This window comes from Limulus polyphemus, unplaced genomic scaffold (assembly GCF_000517525.1).
Source record: "Limulus polyphemus unplaced genomic scaffold, Limulus_polyphemus-2.1.2 Scaffold27, whole genome shotgun sequence".
NCBI classification, from domain to species: Eukaryota; Metazoa; Arthropoda; class Merostomata; order Xiphosura; family Limulidae; genus Limulus; species Limulus polyphemus.
In genome coordinates, this window is record NW_013665637.1 from 536,755 (window position 1) to 549,219 (window position 12,465).

Consider the following 12,465-nt stretch of genomic DNA (forward strand, 5'->3'; position numbering starts at 1 on the left):
CAAGAAACAGAGGAGCAACATGATGTACGACTTCAGGCTCAAAGAACAAGACAAGCTCAAACACGATCTAATTTGAAATAAAGCTTTGTTTGATTAAATGATTTTTTATTTCTTGCATCACAGCTTTTGTCTACTTACTGAATAATTTGCTGGAAAAAATACTGAACTATACATTTCAAATCTAAATTTTCATTGCCAGGTAACTCAGTTAGTTATACATAAACCAACAAGGTTCTCTCTTATTTTTTAAATTCAAGAATTTTACAAACCATCCTACTTCATTTTTTCCCTCACTTCATGCAGTACTAAAAATAAAACTCATGATGATTCTATGTGCTTTTCACAGGCAATGATACAAACACATAAAAATTACAAATTACACCATTTTCCGTGTCTAAGTGTCTGCTAACAAAAGGGTAAAAATTCCACAAATATATAACAATAACAAATAATTTCATTTCAGTTTAAATGATGTTTATCCATAACTACAAACAAGACATTTTATAAAGGGCTTGAAACAACAAGTATTTTTGACTAGTTTATTCTTAAAGACTACATAATTTGTCATTTTGTAGTGGTTTCACAGTGTAAAGCTATTTTGATGCTCAAAAAGTTACAACTGTAGATACAATCTTTCATAATTCTGTATTTTTATAAATATGCAAAATATACATACATTAATAACAAGTAGGACTTCAGTGAATATTAGAAGAATTGTTGGCTACAAAGCAGTTTCTATGCTGTGAAAGTACTACCAACCAATAAATCTCAATCATATTTCTTCAGGAATAAACAATTAATGTTTATGTTGATTCACCTATTTACAATTGAAATATATATATTTACCCTTCATTCCCTGAATATATATATGGATATTTTATGTATGTATGTATGTATGTATGTGTGACTGTAAAGTAAATGAAATTAAGTCACAAAACTTTGGTACAAACCTGCTTTCGAACATAATGGACCAATTCTTCAAGCAAAATTGGACTAGTGCAAGAGTAACAAAATAAGATCCTCCAGATAGCAGCAGCAAGGATTTTGTCATCACTTAGAAGACCCTAATAATGTGTTAAAAATAATAAAACAAAATTTAACATCACAAGTTTCACATTCCTGTTTTATGATATCTAGATGTACATTTTTTTTAAATCTAATATATGCTAGAAGATCATTTAATGGGGAAAGATTAATATAAACTAAGATAAATAATATTCTTCCATTATTACTGATCCACAGCTGCCTGTATATGATGGTTTTATGAAAGCTTCAGGTGGAAGTAATGGAAGACTCACTGGACAGTATGTCATTAAGACAAAAGTCTCAGAAAACTGCTTTTGTAAAGGATTACTGTTGCATGATAAGAAAGTACTAGGCTCTACAGGAACAAAAATTTGATCTGTGGCTTGTCCAAACACCACTGGTGTCAGAAATAAAACTGTAGGACTTTTTGTTGATCTCTTGGTTGAAAACTTTGACAAAATAGAATTTGAAAGTAAAGTGGGTTGAGAGGATAAAACAGGACTTTTGAAAGGAACAGGGGCAGGTGAAGAAGTCTTTTGGTTCGACTCTTTTGTATTTCCTGTTTATGAAATTAGCTTTAGCTTTTTTTAATAGTTCTTGTTCTAAGCTGTGCACTACCAAGCAAGGTAAGCCTGTTCTTCAACAACAGAAATGCAATGCTGCTTATAATTGGTACGAATAGAGTGGCTTTAGCCATTCCAGGGTCCAAGAGAAAGGTGGTGTGAAATCATTGGTGGATATTATAAGCTTGCTGTCTGCAGCTCAACATGAATATGAAAAAAAAGAGGGAAAGATTCAAAACAAAGGAATACAGAAAGTGACCAAAGAAGAAATCAAATATACAAAATGTAATCAGTTAAATAATTGGGTTCTTGTTGGAAAAGTAATAAATGTGAAACATCCTAAACAAACAAATGTTGATTCTAAAGAATTATACTCTCCTAGCACAACACCATTAAGTGTTGCAACAACATTTTCTCAGGCATATTACAGCCAACAAATCTGTTCAGATTTTAGTTTAGAAAAACATAACAGTAAAGTTACTTTGAATAAAAGTGACTTAAAGAAGCATTTACTTTCTGAGAGCGATCCTACTTCCATTTACACCACAGAACAGTCAGCTGGATGTACTGAAAGAGTTCTTAATCAGCTGCTGCCAAATTCATGTGATCCTAAAAAACTGTCTTGGAACAGTAGAAGTCTGGATCTCTTAGATCAGCATAGAACAAGAACTAAAAAAAACTAAAGCTAATTTCAAAACCTGGTGATATGGAAGAATCAAGTCACAAGACTCTGACTAAAGAACAATAATTAAAACAAAAGCTAGAGCTACTCTGAAAACCAGGAAGTACAAAAGAATCAAACCAAAAGACTCCTTCACCTGCCCCTAGCCTATCGAAAGTTTTTTTATTCTCTCAACCCACTTTATTTTCAAATTCTATTTTGTTGAAGTTTTCAACCAAGAGATCAATAAAAAGTCCTACAGTTTCACTTCTGACACCAGTGATGTTTGAATAAACCACAGATCAAATTTTTGTTCCTGTAGAACCTAGCACTTTCTTATAATTTAACAATGATCCTTTACAAGAGCAGTTTTCTGAGATGTTTTCTCAATGACATACTGTCCAGCAATTCTTCTATTACTTCCACCTGAAGCTTTCATAAAACCATCATATACAGCCAGCTGTGGCTCAGTAACAAAGGAGGAAGATTATCTTACTGGCTTTCCCCAAAATATCATTCCCCTGACTAGAAGCCAGCTAAAGGATGCATTGATGTATCTGTTAAAGCATAACTAAGATAACTAGTTATGCACTTACTGCTACAAATACAGATATACTTATCTACATATACATGACTTTCTTTTTCCTCATTCTACATTGTTTAAAGAATATGAGATTATTTCACAAAATACGTTTACTCATGATGATTAGCTGGAAAAGCAAGAATCATACCTTAATAATTCTTTAAACACTTTTTATACACATCTTTGAAATTTTTAAGTGAGTTAAAATAACAAAATCCTTAACCAAAGTACTTTAGAATATTAAAATACAACATAAAGAAATCATGTTTTCATTCATAATATTCTGATTGTAGTAACCTTTCGACTAAAATTAACATTTTGGGCAAAGCAGTGTTCCCTTTCAGTTGCAAGCATGTGCAACTGCACAGCAACATGGTAGGTGCTGTGCATCAAAAATTACAAGCCCCTCGTAAATTAACGAGTTGATAATTGTATTATGTGGAAGACACATACCTATAATTTGAAAAATACTATGTACAAACATAAGTATCAACATTTGCTCAAAAAAATTGGTGAAAAGAAAAGTAGTGCTCATAGGAGTTGGTAGTCTGCCCAGTACAAAGAAAAATTATAGAGAACATTGAGCAACGCATATGAATCAAATAATCAAGATCTTGTTTATAGACTATGAAATATAAACTTCTAAAAGGAAGAAACAATATGGGTTTCAAAAATATTATTTTTCTTCTCTAATTTCTATAAATCTATAAATTTAATAATAAAAACGTATATAAAGATATGTTTTCAGGTCCAAAACTATATACATTTAGCTATAGCATAAATGATTTTTGAAATGCTTTTCATTCAACAGTTATATGCACATTGATGACACTGTTTTTTTGTTTAAAAAATAATAGTAATGTTTAACTATTTCACTTGTTAAAATTCAGTAAAATATAAAACTGAATGTCCACACCTCATCATAAGAAAACAAAGAGGCTTGAAAGTGGCTTAGCAGTTCTTTCTTGCCTTCTCTTTTCTTGGCTGCACTGGATTCCTAAAATGTATACAGGAATGATAAAATTGTTGGTTTAAAATAATAACTTTTTAAAACCAAAATAAATCAACTTTATAATAAAAGCAGTATGACTAAAATACTAAATATAGATTGGTAGCCACCTCAAGGTTAAGAATAAACAACAACTTGCAAGATCTTCTTTCATATCTACAAGTGTTGATTGTTAAAAAATAAGTTTACTCATGGGTTTTATCCTTTTCTTGAGTTTTGTAAAAGTTATTGTTACCCATTTTTTATTTCCTTCAAAGTTACATCAAGGTAATCGAAAATTATCTGTAAAACAAACTGGACTTACCCCTAATTTACTAAGTCGCATATCTACATCCTTCCACATTGCCTCAACCACTTTATTTCTAACAAACCTGCCTTTATCTCCTTCTTTCATTACTCTAACTAGGCACATCCTGAAATCATAGAGGAATCTTAATTAAACCTAAGAAAAAACTAAGAAAACCTTAAAACATTTTTAACTGAGAAAGAATGAGTTCTTTCACCACACAATTTGTATAGCATGATAAATAAAGCTTTTGAAAATAGTTTACTATTAAAGTTTACTTAACAATCCTACACAAAAACATTATAATGATGGTAATTCTCAGTAAAGGTATGCATGAATATGAATAATCAAGTAAAAGGTGATTTTGCAAATGTAGTTTTTTGTCTCCACAGAAGAATCTTTACAAAATATTCATGTAAAAATATGTTAGTTTATGTTTCAAGTCCATTAAAAATTTCAAGAAACACATTTGCCCTAAAAAATTACTAATATATATTTATCATACTACTGAGGCTATCTTCCACCCAACAGATATAGTTTTCTTAGTGGCTTTCAGCAGCTTGGTAGGTAACAACGAATTACAAAAAAATTCAATGAAGAAAGATATTCACAAGAACTGCAATCTGTTCAGTGACAACAAGATGCTGCATTATTTTGATTAAAAGTATAATTCAATTTTCTCAAAATCACATTTTGAAACAAATCTACATATTACTTTCATCTTACATAGATTTATTTTCTCTTCATTTCCTTATATCATCTTTGAACATTAGAAGAAGCCCAACTCCAACATAAAGCTTAAAGTGATTAAAGTAAATATCAGCTGTATTATCTGCATCTTTAGATCTATGTTTACTATAGACTAGATCTTGAAGCAAAATCAGTAACACATTTTAAGATAAAAAAAAAAGTAAATAACGGGCATTGTTGTCAAATCTAATTTTTCTTTAGTAGCTTTATATTTGATATCAGGCTTATTATGTTTTATTTTCAAAGCCAACTTTTAAAGGAAATATCCAGACAAATATTCAGAATTTATACAGCCTAAGGAAAGTCAGCATCAACCAAAATTTAGTTTTTTTGCATTATGATCTTTAATATCTTGGAAAATTACTTTAGAAAATGGTATTTATAAGAAATGATTACAATATTTATATTTGTTCCAGATTTGAACTTATTATTTTTTATGTTTTAGTACATTATTTTAAAAATCCCCAAAAATGGTTAACGTCCATAAAATGCAAATATTATCCATTTTTAAATTTTTTTAAAAATCACGTGCTCTCTTTATGGTTTCAAGCAATATACAAGACCTGAAAATAATATTTCTAAGTAAACCTAAACAATAAATGAGTATTTTTATTTAAACTAGGATTTCATGTTTATATATGTACATAAAAAACATTATAATTTTGTTTCATAACTGTATTTTTATTTCAAGTTTATTTTTCATTGCAGCCATACTTTTGTTTATTGTGCCAAATAAATTGTGAACTTTGTACATTTGCTGTAAACTACCATGCCTGTTGGTGGTCACTCTCGTTCAGTCCAGTGCAGGCACACTTGAACATTACTGTAGATATGATAGCAAGAAAGCTTTTCAGTACTTGAATATCATTTCTTTGAACTTTCAAACAAGTTTATTTCAACACATGTCCTTGTATGTTGTTTTACTATACAGACAAAACTAATTGCCCCTACCAGCGATTGTATGTAATAGTTTACAGCACAGGTGATTTGAATAACACCGCCTGACCCTAGTTACTTGATACATCCTGTTAGAAGAGATTACCAAACGAAACAGACACCATAAATTACAAAGAAAATTACTTTACAGCACTTAAAAGATTAGTCCTGGTAACATTCCTCTCATTATAGGCAAGATTTATGTTGGAATTCAAAACTTAAGCTCTTCAGTGTATTGAGACCCCAACTGTGAAAATGTCATAGCTTCCCTTGTATTATGGAGACGATTGTATTTAGTCTGTTTCACAACCAACATATGGGTTTTATTGTTGTCACATGTACACTGAGTTTTAAACCATTTGCAAAATATCAGAATAAACTTTATGTATATTAGTTAGATTGTTTTAATTCTAAAGCAACAACAACAGAAGTGTGGGTCTTATTACAAAGTAAATATAGTAAGAAGGAAAAATATAAAATTATTATGTGGTACTGGTACTAGTGGTATTACGTACAAATCACACAAGTTTATCATTATAAATACTGAATCATATTATTATTATTATTATGAACTCAATATAAAATTATGATAAATTATTGAACTTAAGACTACTAATTTAAATGCAAAAGAATATAAAAAAATTACAAACTCTTTCAGTTCAAAGTTCTAAGCCTAATTCAAGTAATGACCTTGCACACACCACTCAATGGTTCTTAACCCTAACAATCATGGATTAACTTTTTTCCTAATAAATATATCTATTTTGAGTTAATTTTTCAATATAATGATTATTATAAATGGTTATACGATACAGCATGACTTAAGCTACTATAGAAAAATAATAAGTCACATACATCCCATGCAGTTTTTTCCAGAAGCAAGTTTTCTAAGGCTTATAAAAAAGTACTATTGACCAATACTAAATACATCCTCTACTTAAAACGGCACTTACAATAATAAGCACCACCCACATTCATATTATAAAATCCAAAGAACAACATATCGTCACATGCTTTGCTTATCATCCTATGCTTTGTCAAACGTGAAATACAGCGATTGGAATAACATGGTACTGAAATTGACACCTTCTACTAGAATTGGCTAAAAGTTTTACAACAGAGGTTTTACACGCACAGAAGCTGTTTTATAAAGAAAACAGACTAATAAAAGTTATAATTACCAATCATAGATGGCAGGACCAGCACTGAAGTGCAAGGAAGAAGTTAAAAAAATTTTTAAAACAAATCTTCTTAGAGAGCACTTATTTATAGTCTCAAACGTATTTTGGGATTTTCTTTATTAAATTTCTCTTTAAACTTCATTAAATAATAAAATTTGGTACAAATAATTGAATGTTATGCTACTATTTACAAAAATAAAAGTTCTCTATAATTTTTTCAACTCACAAGTGTGATTTTGCCCTAACGATAAGACAAAATGGCCATAGCAGGTAATGGGTTAAGCCAGAAAAAGAAAACTGAAAAATATGCCAACATGTATTCACTAATGAGGAATCTTTCCTTATTATTCTGAGAACATTTTTTCAGGATATTACTTGTCTGGATGATGGAAAGTGTGTGGATTTGGTGTAGTAAAAAAATCAAATACATTAAAACAAATATTATTCACCTTATAACTGACACTTTCAAAAGGATTGATACTGACGAGTTCTGTTGGTTAATTCTAGCTTAAGATTAACAATTCTCAAACTCATGAATCTGTAATTTTTCATCATCATCTCAACTCATTATAGTAAATTTCTCACTGGTTATAAGAATATTACATTTTAAGAAATGTTATACTAAACTTGACAAGGTTTGAATGTTCCAAATATTATGCTCTTTTACAGAGGTAAAGAATTACCCATATAGTAGAGCCTCTGTATTCCTCCACACAGGAAGGTCATACAAATTTATAAATAACAAATGACCTCTCATTTGTAGATATTACATTCTTGAAATGAAAATCTTTTTATTCTAGCAATTGACTTAAAAATACATTTCATTTCAACTTTTGGATAAACTCTGCTAGCATTAAAAGTAAGTTACAATAATAACTAACGGTTTTTTTGTCACATCCAATTTAAGAACTTTAGAGGTGTTCAGTATATTTAGCATTTCATTGGTATTACTATAAAATTCATTGCATTTCAGAAAGTTTGTAATACAGTTTATTTCAACATGAAAGTTAAAATAATTGCTTACAATCCTGTAGGTACAACACAGTTATTTTAACTAAATTTAAACACGTTAGAAACAAAACAACTAAAATGTGTATAAAGTCATCTTAAAAAATCTGGTTTACAATAAATCCTACTTTAAAAGAACCTTGTCATTAATAAACTAGAGTACCAAATAATTGCAACTACATTCTTGTTCACACTTGATGGTCAATCTCATCAAAAACTGTTCCATTACACATTAAATGTGATTCCTTAGCTGCATAAGAAATCAATTTAGAAACCAGATATTTGAAAAGGTCAATCATTGTGTCTGAAGAAGAAAAGACCAGTTTTGATCATAAATCGTTTCTTGTCATGGAACATTAGTATAAAGAGATTCTACATCAAAGTTGGCCATGCAAATGTTAAACTTCAAATTCTGAACAAAAGTCAAAACCTTAAAAATACCTTTAACAATGAATTCATTGATTATATTTTCATGAAGAAAAATAACCCCCAACACCAGCTAGTTTAAAATTGTAAGCGCCAATATTTTAATCTACTGGTATTACAGAAATGTTCTGTTTATTAAATTTTGGTAAGCCAAAATGAAAGCCACCAGGTCAGATATCACTATATACATTCCCAGTTTAACTTCATCCTCCTTTAACTACAATAAATACTTTTGTAAGTTTAACTCCCTTGTAAATCCTAGATCTATATTCAACTTCAGGAATTTTGTACTATCTTTTGATATATTGTTGAATTTCCTGACATAATATTCTTTATTGAAGATACTCCCAAGTTTTGCTCATTTAACAAGAGTTTGGTGTTTTTCTTGAGATGTACTGTAAGATTTCTTTCTTGAATTATAATTCTAAAAAGGCAACAAAGTTCAGCTACTAACATATGTTTTCACTGTATTGAAGTTCTCTTCAGCATAAGAAGATAACTGGAAGTCCTTTAAACATCTTAACAAATCTTTACAGATATCATTATGTTTATTTATAAATGGATTTCAATGTTGCTTGGAGTGAAGTCGAGTTAATTTACATAATTTGTTAGTTCTACATTTCTTTTCAACTAATATATTTAAATCATCTAGTCTAGACACAGAACTATCTGAGACTGACAAATACTTTTCTAATAATAAATTCAAGGGCTTAACCAGCTTATATTAATAAATATCATCTTCCAAAAATGGAAGTTGTGTTTCTTTATATGATCTTGATTTAATACTTCTATGTGATAAGGCCTTAGCTAAAAAAAAAACAGGAAATAACTTTGGAAACTCTACATTGCTTCAAAAATTATAACTAAAGAAAGCTTTTATGAATACACAAGAAAAGTTTTTAAAAAAATCCAAAAGTCAAGGCATTCTAGTGTCCATATTTACTTTTTAAAATCTAAATAATGGATTTAGTTTTAATAAATGTAAGACAAAGTCAGAATTGTAAAGTAAAAACCAAACTACTAAGAATATTTAATATTAATTAATTTCAACTACTCATCTTAAAAACCCAAATACATCTTACACAGAAAGCACATCGAATGTCAAATGTTAACCCACTTTAATCATTATTAACACTAGAAATGAAAGTTGACATTTTCCTTATAGGAAAATGTATTTCTGATAGTACTAACCTCTTCTCACACTTTAGCTTTATCCCAATGAAAGGTTCTCTTCTTTGCCCATCTAAGCATTGGTATGAATTCTACCTTGCTTGCTCCAGTCTTTATACCCCACTATATCACCCCTAATGACTTTAATCTTGTGACTCTCTCCACCTACATCAATGTGCTCCTATACCCAATCCACATATAAACTCCCTGTTATTCTTTCTTATTCAATTTTTTCGAAACTGGCAAGATTGTCAGACACAAGCACCAGCTATCATGGAAAGAAGGGCAGGATAGTGCGAGAGGAGGTAAGTATTATTGGAAATACATTTTAGGTATAGGAAAATGTAAGCTTCTGAAACACACCTCCCCCTAACAGTTTAGTTAGAATCCCACACTCACCAGGTGGAAGGGCCAGTGAGGGCAAGATCCACACAGAAAGCATTTGCATAGAAAAACAGGTGTGCAAAATTGAGATATAATAATGCACATTAGTGGGGGTCCACATTACTTCTGGAACAGGTATGCTCTTTGCCCAGATAAAGTGAAATCTAAATGTCGGCAGTAAAGGCCAAGGGCAATAAAGTCAACATTGTTCATTATCATGAGATTCATCCAGGCCCTAACCACACATACAAGGTTCTATATAATATTGTTGGATTTATAGGGATGTAGATGCAAAGCTATATCCACATAGTGGGTAGGGCATGGGGACCACAATATTATATAACTGATAATAGGAATATGTTATGAAGGGAATCCAACCTGAAAGTTACAGGATGTTTCATTTCGAGCCACCAGAATTATGAAGGGAAGGCATACAACACCCAACTGGACAAGTCTTTCCTCTAACCTGAAGAAGTATAGAATGTAACAAACTGAACTCAGAATTACAGAGCCAATTCACGCCTTACTCAACCTGAAGAATCAGAGTTCCTGTCTATGACTACGAACCGAAATCCCAACTCCTCAATCTAGTGAGTAAGGTAATGCCTCTTTCCTCTGGAATTACGAAGAGGATGTGGAACAAACAAAGTTCAACCAGTAGCTCATAGATGTGACACTTCGTGTAAGGAATTATGAGGAGTTGAGGACAATCTTCCATTATCATGTAAAGTAAGAAAATGACCAAAAAGAAGGGCCATGTTCACACAACTGGATACCAACTGATCGATGGGAAGACCATCCAGGGTTAAGGATGGAAGGGTATCCAGCTTTGCTCTCTTCTCCTTGAGCAGAATAAAGAGCACAAATATCACTTGGGGGAAATAGACCTTTGTCCATTACTCCAACAACTGGAAACAGAGTGGTAAGAACTCCCTCGCACCACTACCAGAGAGGGGATTTGCATTGGGGAGTCCTGAAACAATGCTCCAGAGTCAGTGCAAAAGGTGAACCATGTTCCCTATTTTGAAAAGCAAACCAACCCCGATTTGTTCAAGTCAGGGGTTAGCAGGGATGGGCAAAGCCCCTTAATGCTTTACTTAGAACAGTCCATGAGTGATGGCCCAGTATTGTATTTGATATTTGGATATAAAACAATTGTTCACCACCCAGAAAGCGCTAAGGCAGTCTTATGGGACGCCCCATCTTAACAAAGCTTGATGCTACCAGGAATTTGATTATTAGTCAACTGGTAGCGTAGCTAGTGCAAATTTGTAAAAGGATAACTGACCAGGAAACACTCACCACTGAGTGGGATCCAAATGAGCATGAGAAGAAGGTCCCTGAAAAGGAATAGAATAGCACAAAAGAAATGAAATTACTCACCTCTATCAAAATCAAACCGGAGTGTGTAGAATAGCCACAGGGGGGTAGTAAAAACCAATCTGAAGAGGAGACTGCTAAATCATGTAAAAAGTACAATATAAAGGTGTTAGGCGTGGTCCATATACCAGCCTGTACAATTTCCTCCAGCGGGCGACCCAGCTAAACTGCCAGGAACCTTCATATATGTCTAACTTGATGAGATGAGACCCTAATAAGTCTTCGCTCCTCCAATGAAAGACCAGAGTAAGCTATCTGAACCAACTGACAAATCTAACTTATCAAAGAAACAGGGGATAAGTCATGTGATACTAAAGGATCCCAATTGATAAATAAAGGGGATGTGCTCCCTTAAATGCTTCAGTGCATACCACATAACATTGGAGAGCACAAAAAGGTCATAAAAGACAATCTGAACAGTTTTATAAGTGGGAAATGGAGGGAAGATGAAAACAAGAGGTAGAATGGACTTGTACAGATACAACAGAATGTAATTGTAATGGTAGTGTCCTGTGAACATGAAGCGCAAACACATCTGAATGTTGACACCCACCTGCTAATAACAGAAAAAAGTATGTGTTAACCCTATCCCCCCGATGTCCTTTACTGTGCATGATACAAGGTTTTAGTGTCTTACATTCAAAATGTTATTAAACTACTTTTCTTTTTATGTTATATCAATTAGAATAGCATAAAATCTTAGCTAATAATCCATATTTTAATAGCATACAAGTTTTAAGTTCTTAGTTCTACAAGGAAATATTTTCAAAAAATCCTGAATTCCCACTAGTGTGACCCACGTGACATATTTTCTCTTAGCATGTTATCATCTCTATTTTATCCACTAGCCCTCGAAAAAGTACAAAATTAAATGTAAATTACTCTATAAAATTGTTATTGCTCAGACAAACCATAATTTATATAGTCTTCAATTTTGATTGGTTACAGAGCTACTGAATAGAATATCAGACCCCCCCTGCCACACCCACCTGTAACATCCTCTCTTTCACAATTCGTATGTTGATAGTTCACTCTTGCATTTAATTATATATTACCTATAATCAATAGAAAGTCAATGTTCTCATCTATCATATGATGTACT

At 31.7% G+C, this 12,465-nt stretch overlaps 1 protein-coding gene and 1 long non-coding RNA gene across 4 annotated transcripts in view; both read right to left on the minus strand.

Moving 5' to 3' along the window:
* The window catches only part of LOC106459401 (ubiquinol-cytochrome-c reductase complex assembly factor 1-like), a 53,849-nt gene that overhangs the window by 7,697 nt on the left and 33,687 nt on the right, over window positions 1-12,465 (minus strand). For all 3 annotated transcript variants that reach the window (XM_013919021.2, XM_013919029.2, XM_022386011.1), the window contains exons 6-8: window positions 4,147-4,255; window positions 3,750-3,830; window positions 951-1,064 (exon numbers count right to left, since the gene is read on the minus strand). In XM_013919021.2, coding sequence (XP_013774475.1) covers window positions 951-1,064; window positions 3,750-3,830; window positions 4,147-4,255 — 304 coding nt within the window. The remainder of the gene's footprint in view (window positions 1-950; window positions 1,065-3,749; window positions 3,831-4,146; window positions 4,256-12,465) is intronic.
* The window catches only part of LOC111085793, a 5,722-nt gene continuing 5,531 nt past the window's right edge, over window positions 12,275-12,465 (minus strand). The window contains exon 3 of the long non-coding RNA XR_002610583.1: window positions 12,275-12,316. This is a non-coding gene — a long non-coding RNA (uncharacterized LOC111085793). The remainder of the gene's footprint in view (window positions 12,317-12,465) is intronic.